The sequence below is a fragment of the Argiope bruennichi genome, chromosome 8 (genome assembly GCF_947563725.1).
Source record: "Argiope bruennichi chromosome 8, qqArgBrue1.1, whole genome shotgun sequence".
Taxonomy (NCBI): Eukaryota; Metazoa; Arthropoda; class Arachnida; order Araneae; family Araneidae; genus Argiope; species Argiope bruennichi.
The window spans coordinates 127,374,513-127,394,870 of NC_079158.1; the positions used below are offsets into that span (position 1 = coordinate 127,374,513).

Below are 20,358 nucleotides of genomic sequence, written 5' to 3' on the forward strand. Positions count from 1 at the left end.
GAATCATTTTACTTTTGGAAGTTTTCAATGTTCTTAATATTTAGTAAGAAATAGATAATAGATTGTTTCAATAGATAACAATGATTCAATCAATGAATCAAAATGAAATGTCGTTTACGAAAGTTTTCTTTCATTGACCACTAAAATGTACAGTGGTGATACATCGTATGGATATTGTGCATTTTTAGCTTATTGTTTTAAAACCAATCCATCTCATAATTTTAATTCTGAGGACTCATAAGCATCTCGAGTGTTTCTTGGATTTTTAGTTAAATCAAAACGACATCTCATTTCCGAAGTCGAAGATGTTATATAATTAGGAGATAAAATCAAAGAAATGAATGATTTTTAAAATGAAAGCATAAGCAGAAATTTAATTTGAATATTCAAGCACTAGAGTGAACGCCGCTTGATGTGCTCTCGGTTAATGTTGTCATTCGCATCACATTGTTGAAATCTTCTGAATCCGATCTGAGTATTCAAATGCGCATAGAAATATTCGTCTTATGTAATTAATACATCACTTAATATTATCAGTTTTGAAAAAAAGGAATTAATCGATTCTTCATTTTTAATCAGCATTAATGATTAATATTCGATAAATTTCTCATTTTAGGGGAATCATTTATCCGTGGAATGTGGGTTCATATTCTTTTAGTTAAATTTGTGAGGTTCTGGATGGTTAAAAGGGCAACTACATTTCCACTTGTGAGTTGAAATCTTAACAACCATTATTACAAAAGCAAAATGAACACAATTTTTGGTTAATTTTTATGGTATTGAAATCAGGCACAGAAATTTTTTGATTTAGTTAAGCCTTTATTCAATTTTTTGGGGGGCAATCTAAAGACAATTCTCTTAGTATTTATGATATTTTTTCGGCAGTTTGATCAACATGGAAGTATTAATAATATGTGCGTTACTTGTCAAATGAAATTTTTGTAAAATAAAAATTCAGCTGTATGTTAATAAATAAAGCGAACACATGAGTAGTTAAAGAATTTAAAAACTAAATGAATTCACTCACAAAAAGAAAAAATCAATTTCAATACAATTAAATATATGTTAGTAGATTGTAGTTTAAAGCTATGATTTGATCATACTACAACAGATTTAAGTAAAGTCTGACTTCCACTAGCAAACTATATTACATTTTTCTACAGCTGAAAAAGAAAACTACAATAATAAAAGAATATTTTAAAGCAAATTTTCTGTATGGGATGCATGTCATTTTTCATAAACGGTATTTATTCTAAAATATTTGTGAATTAAAAATTACTAAAACATAACTTCCGCCTTTCGTTCCATCAAGGAAGTTTTCGGCAAGTTCTGGAAGCAAAGAGTCGTTTCCCTCCATACAATTACTCACTTAATCTCCAAAATAAATCTCTACAATATGTTGAAACAAAGAAAAAAGTTTTCCAAAAAATAAAATGAAATTTATCTCCTGTTGTTTCACTTCATTCTGTCTAATAGAAAAAGATAATGCGGGCTTCCTTAGCCAATGGCGAAAAAGACATTTAATTGCTCGCCACATGATAAAGCGAGTGGATCTGAGACTAAAGATAGCGTCTTCTTCCATTTAGAGCACATTTAATCACGTTGCTTTTATTCCGGCTAAATGCCTGCGCTTCGACTAGAATAAAATGGATTCGGACAGACAAACTGAAGCTAGCGTTTCAAGTAGCACAGAGATTAGATGTAATATCAGGGTTATTGCTGTCAACAAATGTCTGCAATATTTCAGACCGTGCGGGAATGTCGCTGCGAGGGATTATGAATAGCAAATGATTATGGTGCCAGTTACATTTAATAATATAAAATGGAACGTTATAACGATATGGGTTCATTCACAATCAATGGATGGATCCATAGATACGCGAATACTATCATCCACTTGAGTACCTTGTTCCAGACCTTCATTTACACAATTCCTTATGTCTGTGCAAATGTGCCATATTTCTGATAATTCATAAACACGTTATACACACGTGGTGTCTGCAGTTATAATTCAGTAGGAATGGGCTTATTATCACAAATAATTACTTGAAATATTATTAGAGTGACTGCTGCGTAACTTTTTTTTGTGTGAACCATAAAAAAATTCGTTGAAAAATATTTTTAGTAATTATTAAAAAGCAGTTATTGGGAATATTTGTTGAAAAATTATTTATATTTTTAAGAATGGAGTAATAAAAAGTTTTTTTCCATTCGAAAACACTTTTTTAATCGAGTTTAAATGAATATAAAATTACAATGAGTTAAACCATGCTATACCGACAAAAATTAAGAAGTAATTAAATTAGGAAGAAATTTATATAAAATGAGCTATTGTTTAAAAGGCATAATTAGGAAGTAAAAAATCCGACAAAATCATTAGAATTGGAACTAAGCTACAACTGAACATTTTTGCTTTATTTTTTGTCTGTATATACACTGATTCTTTAAATCGTAAATGAGAATATATGTTTCAATGTTCAAGGTATTCTATTGTCCAATTTCTCGTTAAAGTAAAACCTCATATATATGTGTTACAAAAGCTTTATATATATATATATATATATATATATATATATATATATATATATATATATATATATATATATATATATATATATATATATATATATATATATATATATATATATATATATATATATATATATAAATGTAATGATATTTTAAACTTTAATTTAAATTTAATTAATTTTCAAGATTTTATCTTAATTTAGCCCATAGTAACTTCATTCTAAAATATTCTCTGATTTCGAGATCCAATTCCACTCTCTCTACTTAATTAATTCAAGAGAAGCTTTGTTAAACTGCTGAATCAGCTAAAACTAACTTTCCCTCACTCCGCGTGAAGAAATAAAATACCGCTGATCAGGCAAATTCTTTTTTAAAATCTCCCTCTGTTTCCCCTACCTTCTCAGCGCATGTAACGAAAATCCCTATCGAAATCTCGTAATATATTAGTACTATGAAGAAACGTTTTCCCTATCAAAATCATAGGTTATATAAGACAGGGCTAAAATGTCCAAGAGCTTTTTCCCCACTCTTTTTCTGTGTCGTTCTGTGTGCTCATCGCTTGTACATATGCTTGCTTCTTCAAAATGAAATAAAACGACGTCACGAAATTAAAAGTATCTTCACTGTCTTCAAACTGCATTCTGCTTCACGTAAAATAATGTTACACACACACACACACACACACACACACACACACACATATATATATATATATATATATATATATATATATATATATATATATATATATATATATATATATATATATATATATATATATATATATATATATATATATATATATATATGTAATGATATTTTAAACTTTAATTTCAATTTAATTAATTTCCAAAATTTTATCTTAATTTAGCCCATAGTAACTTCATTCTAAAAATATTCTCTTATTTCGTGATCCAATTCCACTTTCTCTACTTAATTAATTCAAGAGAAGCTTTATAAAATTGCTTAGTCAGCTAAACGCCGATACTTTCACACGCTCGGCGTGAAGGGGTAAAAATGTCCAGTAAGCACATTCTTTCTTAAAAGATCCCTGTGTTTCCCTTACATGTGATTGACATGCATCAGAAATCCCTATCAGAATCTTATTAATATATTAGCACAATGAAGAAATATTTTCCCTATCAAAATCTAAGGTTATATAAGGCGAGGAATAATTTATTTCGGCCCTTTTTCCCCACTTCGGCTTTTGTACTGCTCTGTGGCGGACGTCTTGTCCGCGTCTCTGCTTGTAAATAATTATGCTTTCCCGATGGATATTAAAAAGATTTTAAAAAGTCTCTTCCATGTCTTCAAACTGCATTCTTCTTCACATATATGTATATATATATTAAAATCATTTATATATATATATATATAAATGATTTTAATTAAAAGTTAAAGTACATATGTCGATCGGGCCAAAATATATAAGCACAATGACAGCACTAAATGTGTTGCCATCGTGTGAAACTTAAATCCTATCCCATACATATATCACATTAAAATGCAAATCAATGAACTCGGTCCGCAAAACCAAAATTAATAATATACGATATATCAACTAGATGCGTTACGAGGGATAGAATTAAATGTAATATGAAATAGAATTAAAAGATTTTAGACAAAAAAATAAAGAAAATGCAAGGAATCTTAAAAAGCATTGTCTGAAATTTATATTACATAAAGAATATAACAGATATTATTTGTATTACATCAAAGAGACGATTAAATTTATATTTTTGAATAATGCACAACGGAAACAATACTTTATCGTAACTTTAATAGCATCGAAACAATAGGAAACAATAACATGAGTTTCACTTTCATCGCAATAATAAAGGCCCATTTATAAATTGTGTTTAAAATTAATTTAATAAAGTTAATTAACATTTAAAAAGTGCAAGCAAATAATACTGATATTACTGAAAAACTTATTTTTTCTTAATTTTGAGATAGTGTAAAAATGATCCTTGTACTATTGTATTTTTGTAAATTATAGCGGAAAATCAAAATTTCTTAGTGTTTAATTCATTAAAATTTCATAAAGTTCATTGATAGGTTCATACTTACATCCTCTAACGAATATCTATACCAAATTTAGTAACTCTAGTTCCTATAATCTATCTTATACAACGCTTCATGTTATGTTTAATGATTACAGCAGGCTTGCGCAGAAAGATGACCAGCCTGAATGAGAATATTGAAAATCTATTTTTTCGTAAGTCACATATGACATGACCCTAGCTCCCTTAAAGGAATTGAAATTTGTAGAGAGTAACACGACAATATCTTTTAACCTTAGTGGATGATTTATTTATTTGGCATTTCATTGCCTCAAATTACGATTGTGTTGGGTTAATGATCATGTTATCAAATTGCATTCGTGATATAGATCGTTTTACGAGCTACTGTCTTCAAAAATATCGAAATACGTATTGAAATTGCCATAAAGCGCATGTTTCCTTTTTTTCGAAGGTCAGCCATTGTTTGTGAATTATTCTCATAAGCTCGATTTTTGTTGTAATTATAAAGAATAAGGTCCAAAGGATTAAAAAAAAATTCTCCGTTGAAGAATAAAAACCATGACTGCGTTTCATATTACCTTTTTCGAGTGGAGGGGGGATAATATTCAGATTATTATTCCCTTGTCGTTCAACGTCATAATGATTATTCAGGAGATGGATTTTGAGTTGCTTGATAGAACTATTGCGACTGTGTTTATTTTTGTAGCTGCGTTGCATTCTATATGAATAATTTAGTTTATGAAATATCTTGGATTGTAATAACAGAAATACTTGAGACAAAATTTTTATTCTTGAAGCGCTGGGGTAACTTAATTAGATGTGAAAGTATTTCAATTTTTAATATTATTTAATCTTTTAGGAAAATAGTTGGAAATTAAATAGTTCTTTAATTCGTTTATAGATGGATAAAACGTTTGATTCTGATTTTTTTTCTTCATATTTTTCCTTTTCAGACTTTTGACTTTTCTTTTATTTATTTGAATGTGGATAGAGAATTTTAACACAATTTAAAATTTGAAAATGAAATCACGCATTGTTAAAAACTTTAAAAAATCATTTTCTTCAAAACAAGTTATGATAAATACGTGTCTTGAAAGAAAATTATTCTTAATGCAAAATATTATAATCTTTTATTGAATAGTTTCTAAAAGTCGCATTGTTAAATTGAAAAGATTAAAAAAAATCTAAGCTCTCTCGACGCCAGATGATGATGAAATGTTAACAATTAAATGTACTAAATAAGCTAATAAAAGTTTGAACTCTTTTTTTAATTTTATCGTCTGCGTTTAGAAGCCATTGCTTTATTCTTCTATTTTAACTTGTAATTTTTTCATTAATTTTTCATTGATTCTAAATATATTATTATTCTCTTGAGTATGAATCATTTGCGTTCTGTTACTCGCACAAAAATAAACAGAAATTTGAAAAATGGCATAATTTTTCTTAATATTTACCGCAGAATATGTGTATAACTAATAATGCATTGTCTCAAATAATTTTAACTTTATTATTAAAAAAAGACTCATGGTTTCCTCCCCAAAGGAATACAAAAATATATATTGCAGGAAAAGGAATGTCAAAACAAATATTGCAAAATAATTTTTTTAACAAAGCATTAAACTAGCCGTGTATTTGAATGTGTTGGTTACAACTGCAGTGAAAAAATAATATTTCTTGAAACATGAAACCTGATTTTTTAAAAAAAGGGAAAATGCATTTTTCATAATCATGGCTATTACCATAGCCACTCTTCATCTCTACTAATAATAAAAATGTGTGTGTGTGTCCGTGCGTGCGTGCGTGCGCACATCTGTTGCACTCTACAATGGCAATTTATTCTTATTTATTTATTTGGCAATGTTATTCTTTGAAAGGTGGCGATATGCACCATGGACGACTTTTTTAAATTCCAATTAGAGGCATAAAAACTGCGCCAAAATTCCAAAATGTATGTTTTTAGTGACATCAATTTAATTGACGTACATATTTTTGTCTATTTTTACTTAACCTTTCAAAACATTTTAAGCTTATATTACAAACATTGTCAAAACGAAGCTCAAAGTATTTTCATTACTGCTATAAATGTTTCATTCTGGAATTTTCTTCCATTGTTTACGATGAATGTATAAAGTTAGGTCTTATTTTCTCATGTTAAGTATGTCTCCATTTAAAGAACGCTTTCCGAAAATTCTGCTTTCATTATAATTTAAATTTAACTTCAGAAGTAAGCAACAATGAAAACTCTTTTAAAGTTCATCCATTTTTAATAACTAAAGCTCTTATTAGCAACATAATTACATGTTTAAATATATATTATTATTTTTATCATTTAAAAATATTTTTCTTTTGCTTTGTATAAAAGAAATTTTATTTAATAAATTTCTGAGATAATGAATAATTTATGAAAAATATCTTGCAACACGCATGAGATTGTATTTTCTGCAGTCATATATTTAAAACACTTGTTTGGTTTCAGTAAAAAAAAAATCTCTTAATTGAAATTTAATCACTTCTTCCTCTAAATAAAGTTCAAATTTTAGTTTGAGATGACGGAAAAGTATGTAGATGTAAAGTACAATGAAGAGTAACGTATAAGGTTTCTAAAATGGTAAGAGTATCAAGTCAATCAATATTTGAACTTTAAAATTGCTTTATTGAAGAAATAATTAAAATCAAGTGACATAAAGTTATTTATTCAAAATTTTAGTAACAAATATTGAACCAATTGATCGACAAACGTGGCTTGTAATAAATTTTAGAGCATATTAAAATAAGTTTTTACAGTCTGTATAATATGAATATTTTGAATAAAAGAGTACTTTTCTGTTGACTTATTCAGAATCAAAGCAGAGCTTATTAATGCAAGAGCATTTCAGATACATCATTAAATATAAATTTTTATAAGACTTTAGTCAATAATTAAACAATCATAGATTACTGTATGAAAATTCATAATATTATGTATATGAGTTTTCCAAAAATCACAAACTATTAATATTGATTATAATAGAAAATAATTAGCAAGTGGCAATAAATTGGAGAATTATGGAATTATGGAATTTGTACGCACTGGAAGCCTTTTGGAGTAGCAACACAAACTTCGCCTTCGTTACACGATGTTTCATCACATTCCATAATTTCTAGAACAAAATGAATCATGTTTGTAATCAACTCAAACTATTCCTTTCATGAGCAAGATATACAGGGTGGCCATAAAATAACCTACCCTATTTGGCAACATCCTCAGCTAAAAACGACATTTCATATACAGATATAAACCACATTTCATATATAGACTGTGGAAGGCATAGGAAAATGAATTCCGCAGAAAAATCAAATTAATATCAAAAGTTGCCGATATGGGAAATACTGGTGCTGTGGGAGTACAGAAACAAATGAATTCATGAAACTCTTAGAAAGTAATATTTTATTCATCAATATTAAGGTCCCCCTAGACGCCGTGAATTTTCAGTATTCTGACCGTCCTTGTGCACAACACAGGGCCGGCCATCTGGGGGGTGCGGCAGATGCTATGCACCAGGGCCTCGCGATTGAGGGGATCCCTACATGATCAAGAGCTAAAATAATGTTCTGAACGGTAACTGAGGGATGGAAAGATGAGAGGAAGAAATTTAACTGGAACAATCGTTGGGTTTTGAAATATACAAAGTTTGCAGGTATATTACAGTTTAGTGCAAGTGTGCAGCATTTTGTAAATTGCTACGACTTCAGAAGTTACAATTCAAGCGTCAACTGGCGAAAAAAGTTTCGCACAAACTACACTATCTTGCAATGAAAGTGCGGAAACTGTGAAAATCTTTGAAGAACCATATGTTTATACAAATATTGCTGAATCAGAAAATGAGTGCAAATTTAAACAAACAGCGGTATTCGAAGCTAAAAGTCTATTAGATTCAATACAAGAAATGACACTTATTTTATGTTTTATAGTATGGTTTAAAATGTGTCCAACATTAGCACTATCAATAAACTATTTCAAGTAGAAACTATTGTTCTCGACTGTGCATTTAATTTAGTCAATAAAATAAAAACTGAAATCCAAAATTTAAGAACAAAATTTAACTCACTTTTAGATGAAACAAAAGTAATAGCACGTAATTTTAATCCTTCAGAACATTTTCCTGAAAAACGTATTCGAAAAAGAGAAAAATTGTATTTCTAAACAGCGGAAGATGAAATTATAGTAAACCTGGTTGAATAGTTTAGATGTTCTTTTTTTTAACTCTGTAACTGATACTGTTATTGTACAGATAGAAGATGGATTTAAAAGTGCTAGATGTTTCTGATGTTTTTAATCATTGATTTAAAAACATCAGAAAAACACGAATTAGAAAAATGTTCCAAAAACTTTATAAGTTTTATAATAACAATGTTGATGAAATAAATCCTAATGCAAATAATTGCTTTGTTACGAGATTTGATTTTGAATGAAAGGGATGTAAATAATACACAACACGTATTGCAATATATACTGATTAATAATTATAATGATTTATTTCTAAATGTATTAACTGTGTTAAAACTTTTCTTTACATTGCCAGTTACTATAATAAATGCTCAATACTCTTTCAGCAAATTAATATTAATAAAAAATTGTCTTTGGTCAAGCATATAACCATTACGCTTAAATGCACTTGTTATACTAAGCATCGAAAAAGAAATGGCAAAACATTTTAATATACCCGAAGTATTTAATAGCAAAAACAAAATAACGCATTAAATGAACATGCAATAGTTATATATGTTCGTATTTGTAATTTTTTTTTCTTTTACTTTTCAAAAAAATTATGACCTCCAAATAGTTTTTTTTTTTTTTTTTGTGCACCCGGACCCCTTCATAGAGAAGGCCGGCTCTGGCACAACATATTGCGTGCGGTGTATAACGTTCTCCACTGCTGAGTGTAACTGACAGTTTCGATGTTCATAACAGCCCGGCTTATGTTCAAGACATGCAGGTTTTGCTTAAGAAAGTCGAGTGTAGAACAATTTTACTAATAAAGCTAAGTTGCGAGTTAAGATCGAACCCATATTAAGCACACATCCACAGTTAATCACGAACAACAGTGAACACATCAATAATCAAGAACGAAGTATTAACAGGTCGTTTGCTTTTCCTTTCCACAAGGAATGCATGGCGCTTCTGTCATGCCCGCACTAGGAATTTTACATAATGCGAATTTCTTCGTACTTGACAGCAGCGCCAATATTTCCTCTATCGGCAACTTTTAGTACTACATTTTTTCCCGCGGAATTCATTTCCCCATACTTTCCGCAGTCTGTACATGAAATTTGATTTCTTATTTTCAGATTTAATGAAAAATTCTTATTTTCATAACCTAATTCAAATTTAAATCCTGCATGAGAGTGAGTTATAATTATTTAATAGAAAAATCATCGTGATTTGTATGTAATAAATTGTCTCCGACAGAAAATAAAAAATTCGGTAGGAGAAAGGTCTTTCGAAATGTTGTTTTCGAATAATTAACATCAAAGATGCTTAAGGGTTTTTTTTTTTTTTTTTTTTTTTTTTTCTTTTTCAGCTTTTATTTTCCCTCAAACACGAAAGCAAAATAATATAGCATTTTGAGAAATTGAATCACCTCCTGTTCCCTGCTGAGCTGGATACAAGCAGGAAATCACTTTTGCTGATACTGGGTAATATATCACCTAATGGCTTCCTACAGGAAAGAATCTTCTCTCCTCAATGTGAAGAATTTCCGATCAATATGGAATAAGACAGGCGTTGTGTATAATCTCCAACTATTTATCCACCAAGTATTTCATATAATATATATTCCTGAAACGTACTTTCAGGATTTTTTCTGATTAAATGAAATTATTTTTGAAACACCGGGCCGAACAAAAGTAACAGGGCCGAAGAAGAATTATCTGGTTTACTTAAACAAACAAGTTCTCATGCGCCTCTAGAGAAAAAAAAAATATATCTTAAAGATCCTTATTCGTTTATTCATATGTATAACCATACATAACATAATCATTAACTGACAACTCCGATCCGCCCGTAGGCACACGGATAAAACAGAATGATCGAGCCACCGCGACACAATACTGGCGGGAACTCCGGTTGAGTCCTAAGGGCCATCACCGATCACGGCACAATCCTTTCCTAGGGAAGTACGTCCCGTCATCGATGGGATGTAGCCAACATCCATCTCTTTCTGTATCCACCAGGCCAGCTAGAACCAACCGTTATACCGGAAGCTTCTCATTCTCATTTTTGTGGTGCCCACCGAGGGGAAGCCATACATAATATAAAGAATATAAACAAATTTTACATCAAAAAATTATTTTTTCTAGTTTACAAGATATCTTAATTTTAGAGGAAAGAAAAAATTTAGCAAATGTCATTAACTTGCATTATGAGCATCAGCTCATTAAAAAAATTAATAATACGTTTACTATTGTGGTCAGTTACATATTGCATTCCATCGATTATTATAAAGTGATGGGAGCCAAATTAACTGTTTCGTTTAATAGGAAAGCGCTTCTTTGTTGGGATGCCTCAAGGTTGTCACCTAATCCTAAAACCAAATCTGAGTCTAAATTTAGGAAATGATTCAAACCTATTCGATGAAACTAACATCTCTAAACTATTCATATTCCTGCTAAAGAAATACTAATGTCAAATAAATGTTAATCAAGAACTCAAATTTTTTTTTTGAACATGTAATGTTAATGCTTCGGAAATTTTTCGCTTAATATATTTCCAAATCAGATTACATATTCTCTATAAGATTTGCAATTCAAGGTATTGTACATAAAATCGCAATGATTGTAAAACGAAAAATATTTAATACGTGCCTCTTCATAGAACATTATCTGATCTCCCGATATCAGAAGAAGATTACAAAATGTCTAATCGGATAAAAATCTTTGTATCTTGGAAAATCGTATTAGTGATCGAAGTACGGCGTCTTAGCTACAGCAGTTCAATCCAGTTTTTCAATCCATGAACATATCAATGATACATAGATAAGACAGAAGTGTATCCATTTTTTCTTGGATTAATACCACTGCTGGTTATACCGATTTCTCTGATTCGGAATTACTTTTCGTTGCATTGAGATTAGTCATCACGAGCGAGACGACCGATCCCTCATGCTACAATATTCAACCAATTTATGGAGAAATCAAGAATCTGTGCAGTGTGGAATCCGGAAAACAAGGAGGGAAATGAATATCTAATACACTGAATTTCCCTTATTCCACACCATCTGGAATAGGCACTGTAGACCCACATTCAATTTCCATTATTCCACATCATCTGGAATGGGCACTGTAGACCCACACTCAATTTCCATTATTCCACACCGTCTGGAATGGGCACTGTAGACCCGCACTCAATTTTCATTATTCCACACCGTCTGGAATGGGCATTTTAGACCTACACTCAATTTTCATTATTCCACACCGTCTGGAATGGGCACTGTAGACCCACACTCAATTTTCATTATTCCACACCGTCTGGAATGGGCACTGTAGACCCACACTCAATTTTCATTATTCCACACCGTCTGGAATGGGCACTGTAGACCCGCACTCAATTTTCATTATTCCACACCGTCTGGAATGGGCACTGTAGACCCGCACTCAATTTTCATTATTCCACACCGTCTGGAATGGGCACTGTAGACCCACACTCAATTTCCATTATTCCACACCGTCTGGAATGGGCACTGTAGACCCACACTCAATTTCCATTATTCCACACCGTCTGGAATGGGCACTGTAGACCCGCACTCAATTTTCATTATTCCACACCGTCTGGAATGGGCATTTTAGACCTACACTCAATTTTCATTATTCCACACCGTCTGGAATGGGCACTGTAGACCCGCACTCAATTTTCATTATTCCACACCGTCTGGAATGGGCACTGTAGACCCACATTCAATTTCCATTATTCCACACCGTCTGGAATGGGCACTGTAGACCCGCACTCAATTTTCATTATTCCACACCGTCTGGAATGGGCATTTTAGACCTACACTCAATTTTCATTATTCCACACCGTCTGGAATGGGCATTTTAGACCTACACTCAATTTTCATTATTCCACACCGTCTGGAATGGGCACTGTAGACCTACACTCAATTTTCATTATTCCACACCGTCTGGAATGGGCACTGTAGACCCACACTCAATTTTTATTATCCCACACCGTCTGGAATGGGCGCTGTAGACCCACACTCAATTTTCATTATTCCACACCGTCTGGAATGGGCACTGTAGACCTGCACTCAATTTTCATTATTCCACACCGTCTGGAATGGGCACTATAGACCCACATTCAATTTCCATTATTTCACACCGTCTGGAATGGGTACTATAGACCCACATTCAATTTCCATTATTCCTCACCGTCTGGAATGGGCACTGTAAATGCACTGCAGGAATCGGGCAGGAATAGTAAGTAGGAAGGAAACATAGGATGCGTGTCTTTCCCGTTAATGTAAATTTAATTAATTATATTCACTGAGGAACTCCGATTATTCAAGGGTTAATTCTTTGAAGGAAGGGAAAGAGAGAGTCAATTTCATAAAGGTAAGATGTGGGAACGCTCCACCTGAATGGCGGGATGTGGTCTTGAATAACCAGATTAACACTTGTAAATCAGCGTTCCATAAAGACTGAAATGAACAGTATAATTAGAATCAACTTACATGAACGGGAGATCAAATTTTCAGTCTCCCCAATTTAGTGATTCTTAATTCATTTCAAATCCTTTGTATAACGATAGATATAGTGATAAAATCTTAAATTATAGGTGTCAAAACATCAACTGGAATAATGAAGTTGATACCATCTTTGATAATATTTTTCTTAAAATAAATTCTTGTTATGTGCACCTCAACAAACAATATGTATTGTATTAGAAAAATATGATCTTCACTTTGTTACACTCTCTTGGAAATTTCTCTTGTAACAATCCTTCATTTTACATAACCATCCTAAAGTTTGCATGACTTGCATCAATAAATTCCATTCCACTGTAGAAAAAACATAAAAGTTATTTCATTGTCTTTTCTCTAAGTAAAATTTTATCTCATCAAAAATTCTCCATAATGTTATGATGATCTCCAGAACAGTGCTTTCTAACAGTGCTTTTTTTTAATTTGTAAGAAATTAAAATCGAATTTTCTACAAAAAATCAGATAAAATATATTATTAGTGTTATATACCTGCTATCTATACTCCATCCAAAAGTATCTATCTTATTGCTCACAATCCTTGCAATCCGCAAGGCAAAAATTAAAAAAAGAATCATTTTATTAAATAATAAAGGATTCTCTTTAAACACACATAAAACCAATTTGTGTAAGGGTTCAGTCTCATATTTATTTCCACAACATCTTCAAATATTTCTGAAGCAACCATTAAATTTTTTTAACGTTCATTCCCCTCAGTTTGTGCGTGCGCGTGTGTTTGTATTTATGTAAACATTACTAGCAGTTTAATGGAAAGCAAAACTAATGTAGTCAATATATTATATCTTGATACTTGTCTAAAAGGGGCAATATTCATTTCATTTTCAGGAATGGAATCCATTTCAATTCATATTTCATCACTTTCTTCTTTGAGAGTTCTTCTTTGGTAAAGTTCCATATGTGTCCGCACTAATTTAATATGGAGAATTTGAGTACACCTTTGAACCTGAAGGTGCTGTTTAACAAAATCGCGTCGTTATGAGCTTTAATATGACTGTAATTTCCTGCATGTATAAAAATACTTACCTAAATTATAGATATAATTAATTCATTAGAGACAATTTTTCTTATGCAAAAAAATTTTTGATTTTATTCTGTAAGAATTAGCTACTGAATAAAAGACAGAGTTTGGGTACATTTTTAACGGACTATGTGAATTCAAGCTGAAATATTCTTTCTTAATCTAAATCTACTTTTGAAAATTATACGTATAATAATTCGAAAAAAATTATTAAGCGATTTTTAATTTTTATTGAAATTATACATGTATAATTTTTCAAGGTATCGAGCAATATCATAAACTTAATAACCAATTTGATCCTTGATAGAATACCTTGCCTTTAAGAAACAAACTACATAGATCAGTTTTATTCTAAATATATAATGGCAAATAAAGGTATCCAACGAAGCGCCAATAAAGCACACGGGATTTACTTGAATAATATAAAGGTATGCTTATCAGGAACCCAAAATATAAATAAAATAACAATTTTTATGAGACTTTCCGCAGACGTTACGTTGGGGAAACATTATCCAGGTGTGAAAAATGCATTCCTTTGAGTCTGGGAGAAGAAAAAAGAAAAGATCCTCATAAATAAAAAAGAGCCTGCTATTCATATTGTGGCATAGAATTTCTATTTGAGTCGTTTATTCTCTCTGTTGCATATTCTAGAGTATAAATCAAATAGAAGCGGTTTCCATATTCAGTAGTGTAGTTGATGTTGATATAGAAAAAGTTGAATATTCCTTTACATTTTTATTTCCTTTCCCAGATTACTTGAAAAACCAATACCTTTGAGCAAAGAAAAAGTTTATAAAATGTCATTGTATTACGTCATAAATTATTTAAGTTCTGATTAGAAATCCCCACCAGCTACAATTCATTTCGTTTCATTCATCTACAGGTATACTCAAAAAGCAGTTAAGAAAAATAAACCCTTATGGCGATATTTTTAAACCAAAATTAAATTAATAATATAAGGTATCTTCCATTATTATGATTCTCGTCAAAATTCGCAAATATACGGGTTTCACTGGAGAAAATTTAGAAGCAAAGAAATTTGAAAATTGGAAATATTTTTAAACAAAACTGGGTTGGATTAGAATTTTTTAAAAAGATTTTGTAGTTAGATAAGAATGAGAATGAAAAAAGATAACTCGCATCCCTTTCAGAAAAAGATAGAATGAAAAAAGAGAAGAAGATATAATAAGAATGAAAGAAGACGTCAACTCGCATCCCTTTCTGCATTGCCATGCGTGGCCTCTTGGTTTGCAGCTGCAGTTTTAATCTGCACCAAACTCACACATTTGAAGAATTGTCGGTTTTCTTGTCTTATGTCTTACTATTCCGATTTCGAAGCAAAGTCCTTGCTAAACCTTTGCTACGATCTTTATACATTTCGTTTTTAAGGTAGTACAAATAATACTTTATGTGAAAAAGGAAGCATCTTTTAGTGATTTATATAATAAAAAAGAATACTATTTGTTTCAGGATTCCGAGGTCAGCACTTTTGGTTCATTTTATTCCACAAAGAGGTGACTGCGCAATAAGATCAGCGCATTTCTGGATTCTTTGTTAAATTTTGACCTAAATTTCCATCCCATTAGATAAATTTTCTTATTTTCTTCACAGCCTTTTTTTTTTTTTTTGCATTTGCTGTTTTGAATATTATTGATATATTTTCATTAGGAACTTGTGTATTTATTGCCCATATAACTAGTTCAAGCGGCAATAAAGCAAGAGTTCTACTAAGAATATTTTATATAGTGCAATTAAAATTTGTGACCGAGAAGCAGAAAACAAGGAAACGATTATTTTATTCACACATCCTACAATAAATAGCAGTTAGATTACTGGCGTTTCTATTAACTCTCATAAAAGATTTACCAAGAAAATAAACTTAACCCAAATTTTATTTCACCTGGAAAAAGTGAAAAGAGAATTTATATATATATATATATATACATATATATATATATATATATATATATATATATATATATATATATATATATATATATATATATATATATATATATATATATATATATATATATATATTCAAAATCATCTGTTGAAGAAATTGACCGCAGGCGAAATGATCGTGATTTTTTTTATGTTAAAGAAAACAAACACCTCTTTGATTAAATCGCTTTCTATTTCGAAAGAAAGACATTTTAATATTTAAAAAATTATCTTTCTGTTTTTATAAAAAAAATCATAATTTTAAATACAGAAATCAATCATTCTTTAAGTTATCTTTCTATGTTTAAGCCATTTTATGTAAAAATTGTTCTAATGTCTTTTCGTGTGTATCCTTTTCCAACAATTTGACCAGTCATTTGCACTTACTATACTTTCTAATTCCGCGAAAATCTGGCTTCACCTAATTGCTTGACTAGCCAATTTTGTCGACCAGCTCCGCCGTAATTCTTTGTTTGCTGGGAATATGAGTAGTATTTAATGTCAGTTACATCTATCAAATATAATTTCATATCTTGAATCCGTCAACAAGTTATTCTTAAGTTTTGAGATTTTCCTAGTCATTAAAAGAGTGCTATTTTAATAGTCACACACACGTTCTGTTTATTGCGTACATAAATATTTCTAATGTAAGCTAGTCCTATGATATCATAACGCTTTAAAAGCGCAATAGTCCAGTTCAACCATTTTCTAACTTTCGCAATGCTGCAGTTTCACTTATTTTTATTTGATTTGGAATGAAGGTCCCGCAGGTGTGGTGTGGAAGTTTAGAGAAGGGGTTCCAACTCAGGTGTCGTCCTCGTCATCTGACTGTGGTTCAAAATGACAAGGTTCGTTCCAAAATAGCCTTAGTGTTGCTTTAAAATAGGACCTGAATATAACTAAACAAAACAAAACTAAATTTGATTTGTAATTTATATATGTATTGTATTATACAGAATTCTACTTCCTGGGTTTCAACAATAAATGAAAATCCTGCGATTAAACACTTGTTGAAATAATGAAAAAAAGATTTGAATTTCAGGATAACAATGTAATTTATTATCGAAAAATATGCAAAAAAAATTTTGAAAAGTTGTCATTCTTCATAAAAAAATTTGTATGTGAAAAAACAATCTTTAAACTTTAAAATGATGTGAAAGTCAGTTTGTGGAGATAATATTTTCAAGAATTATCGTGGAAAAACGCCAGAACTGAACTTCATTTTTAATTGGGCGTTTTAATTAATTGAAATTTTAATTAAAATTTTTAAAAACTCGTTCCAATATGTTTATTCTTAATCCTTCAAAATATATCTGAACCAAATTTAGTAGCTCAAGGTCAAGGGTCTATAAAGCGTCCATACGCATATACATAAAAGCATATACAAACTCTCTCTCTCTCTCTCTCTCTTTTTTTTTTTTTTTTTTTTTTTTTGTAAACGTCACATCCTCTACCTTTGATCGGGGTGAAAACGACATTTCCTGGTGCATGCGTAAACAGGCGGTGGTGTCTATATATGCGATTTGAAAGTACACACTGTGTGATAGATTTGTTTCAAATGTGTAATTCTCTTATGCTTTCATTATTAATGGGCTTACAATTTACTTCATTTTCCTTTCCTAAACTTATATTAGCAGAAAAAAATGAGTTTAAATTTTCTTGTAAATTAAAATATGGAATCTTTCTGGATTTGGGAGAACTATCCACTTAAATTTAGAATTTTGAATTAAAAACAACTATCCTCAAGGATAGATATTTTAATTAAAAATTCTGAATATACCTATTTGAATTATATAGTAATATCTTCAAAAAAATCTCCCTATATTTATCATTATTTATAAATTTCAAATAGCAAGCAGCAAGTTGACGAGAGACACTTACTTATTGAATGTTTGGACTCAGTATGTCCTCCATCTACCAGATATAATTGAAATAAAAAAAAGAGAGAAAGAAGGTTTAAACTCTAGTACGATGATGATTAAGGTTTGATTCCTCAATTAAAATTATTTTTATAAATCTATTCTTGATTTTAACGACGGAAACGTCAACAAAGAAGATTTAATGTCATATCGACATTTGCATGTGCAGAAGCAGAAATTATATTGATGAAAAATGTTATTGTAAAAAATATTTAGAAATATTTCAAAAAATTATTCAAATTGGAAAAAATCAATAGAAATAATAGTGATATCCTTCAAAAACTTTTTTTTTCATTTTAAAGAGATGTCAAATTAGTGGGAAACGGTATTGTAAAAATATGCTTTTACAGTTATTGAAAAAAACATGAGTATCTTGATAAATATTTGATTTAATATCTGATCAAAATTTTAAAGGGCTTTTTTAGCACCTACTCCCGGATGCTAAATATAATAATACTAGGCGCATAGTGTGCACTATTGGGCGTTTTAAATAATTTTTGGGCTTTTAAAATAATATATTGATAAAACTAATGACAGATACAAAAACATATATAATTCGAGCTTTCAACTATTATTTTAAAAACTAAGATAAAATTGAACGCCACAACATAAACTAAAGACAGGATTTTAAAAATTAAGAAATAATGTTGCTGCCGATTAAAATACATGACTACTCTCACCAGCAACAGCCACAAAGGGATTTAGGGATAGTTGCACTTCTTGATATGGAAAAAAATTTGTATATGAATTCTTAATCCTATCGGAAATCCTTACTTTTTTCACATCGTTTTCCCACATATCCTAATCTACAGATGCAAGTTATTCTCCCATCTTCTCTGTCAAAGCAGTCAGAGAAATTCAGGCAGGGATCTTCCAAGCAATTAGTTTTACCTGAAAAGAGGTGAAAATGATTCCTTATTTTGTCATCATCTTTAGACAATAAAAAAATCTTAGATAAACAGTCGAATAAGCCATAGTATGATAAATATTATAAATGTTTTTTCGTGGCCTTAGGGACATATTAGCCATCGCAAGACATGAATAGCAATTCAAATATTAAAGTCTTAAAAAGATTTCTTGTTTTGTTTAAGATGAAAATAATGGTTTCACAGTAGAAAAATTATTAAATGAATGACAGTACACATTTCAAATTTTCGTGACCTCATTGTAAATTAATATTAAAGAATGTTTCGGCGGAATCCCTAACTTTCTATGAAAATGAGTTTACTTATGGAAAAGTAGACTCGGTTCCATCATTAAACCATCAATAATAATCTTTCTTTTTCGGAAATATTCAAATGTGGGGGGGACTGTGTTTGCAATTTAAATTCATGTCCAGATGACGAACACAATATCTGAGTTGGCAGATTTTTCACCAAACTTCTATAACTTTCTTTCTTTCTTTCTGTTATACAAAACCATAGGTCTCTAATCGACGCTTCACTCTGACATTGAATTCCAGGCAACCAACATCTACTATCCTCGTAACATGTTGTACGATATTGTGAAATATTATTCGATATTGCTCAAATTGCATATCAGTCCACAATACTGCGAATGTTGTACCGTGTCTTAATGCATTGCATAATATATGTGCAATTACAGAGGAAGGTCAGAGAAGTTGGCACTTATCAATGTGAACAAGGAAAGTGTACTCTACTCTTTTTTCAAATACTTTAACAGGATAAAACAATGCAATTATTTGCAAGTCATCCTCTAGTTTCCTCGTTGGTGTAGAGGTCATCCCAGTTTAATTAGATTACCTTTCTAAAGCAAGGTAAAGACTCTAATTATGTCAGTAACAATACTTACGGAAAAGTAATAAGTCTACGGAAAAGTTGACTCATTGTGTTCATCATTTTTAAGACTGCGCCTTATTTTTCACTCAAAAGAATTGTTAAAGCTCTTCTTAGAAACTGTTGTTTGAGTTTGTATCGCACATCTGAGGAAATAAACGATGAAGTCTAGAAAAATTCTTCAAGTGCTGCCGATGTTTACGTGTTTGGAAAGGAAATCAAATATCTGTAAGGCTGAAGAGTAAATTTTCTTACTCTTCAGCCTCTCTTACATCCAGTTCGGCATAATTCCTCTCAAAGTTTAGCTAATTAGTTAAGTTTTTTCCTCTCGGAAATCCACCGAAACTTTGAATTTGGAAACAAAGTGTGTGCCCT

The 20,358-nt window shown here is 30.6% G+C and overlaps 1 protein-coding gene across 1 annotated transcript in view; it reads right to left on the bottom strand.

Annotated features, from left to right (window-relative positions):
* Window positions 1-7,580: 7,580 nt before the first annotated feature.
* LOC129980772 (protein crumbs homolog 1-like) overlaps window positions 7,581-20,358 on the bottom strand; it is a 35,825-nt gene continuing 23,047 nt past the window's right edge. Inside the window, exons 5-6 of the mRNA XM_056091157.1 lie at window positions 18,962-19,078; window positions 7,581-7,693 (exon numbers count right to left, since the gene is read on the bottom strand). Of these exons, the coding sequence (XP_055947132.1) occupies window positions 7,605-7,693; window positions 18,962-19,078 (206 nt within the window). The 3' untranslated portion in view covers window positions 7,581-7,604. The remainder of the gene's footprint in view (window positions 7,694-18,961; window positions 19,079-20,358) is intronic.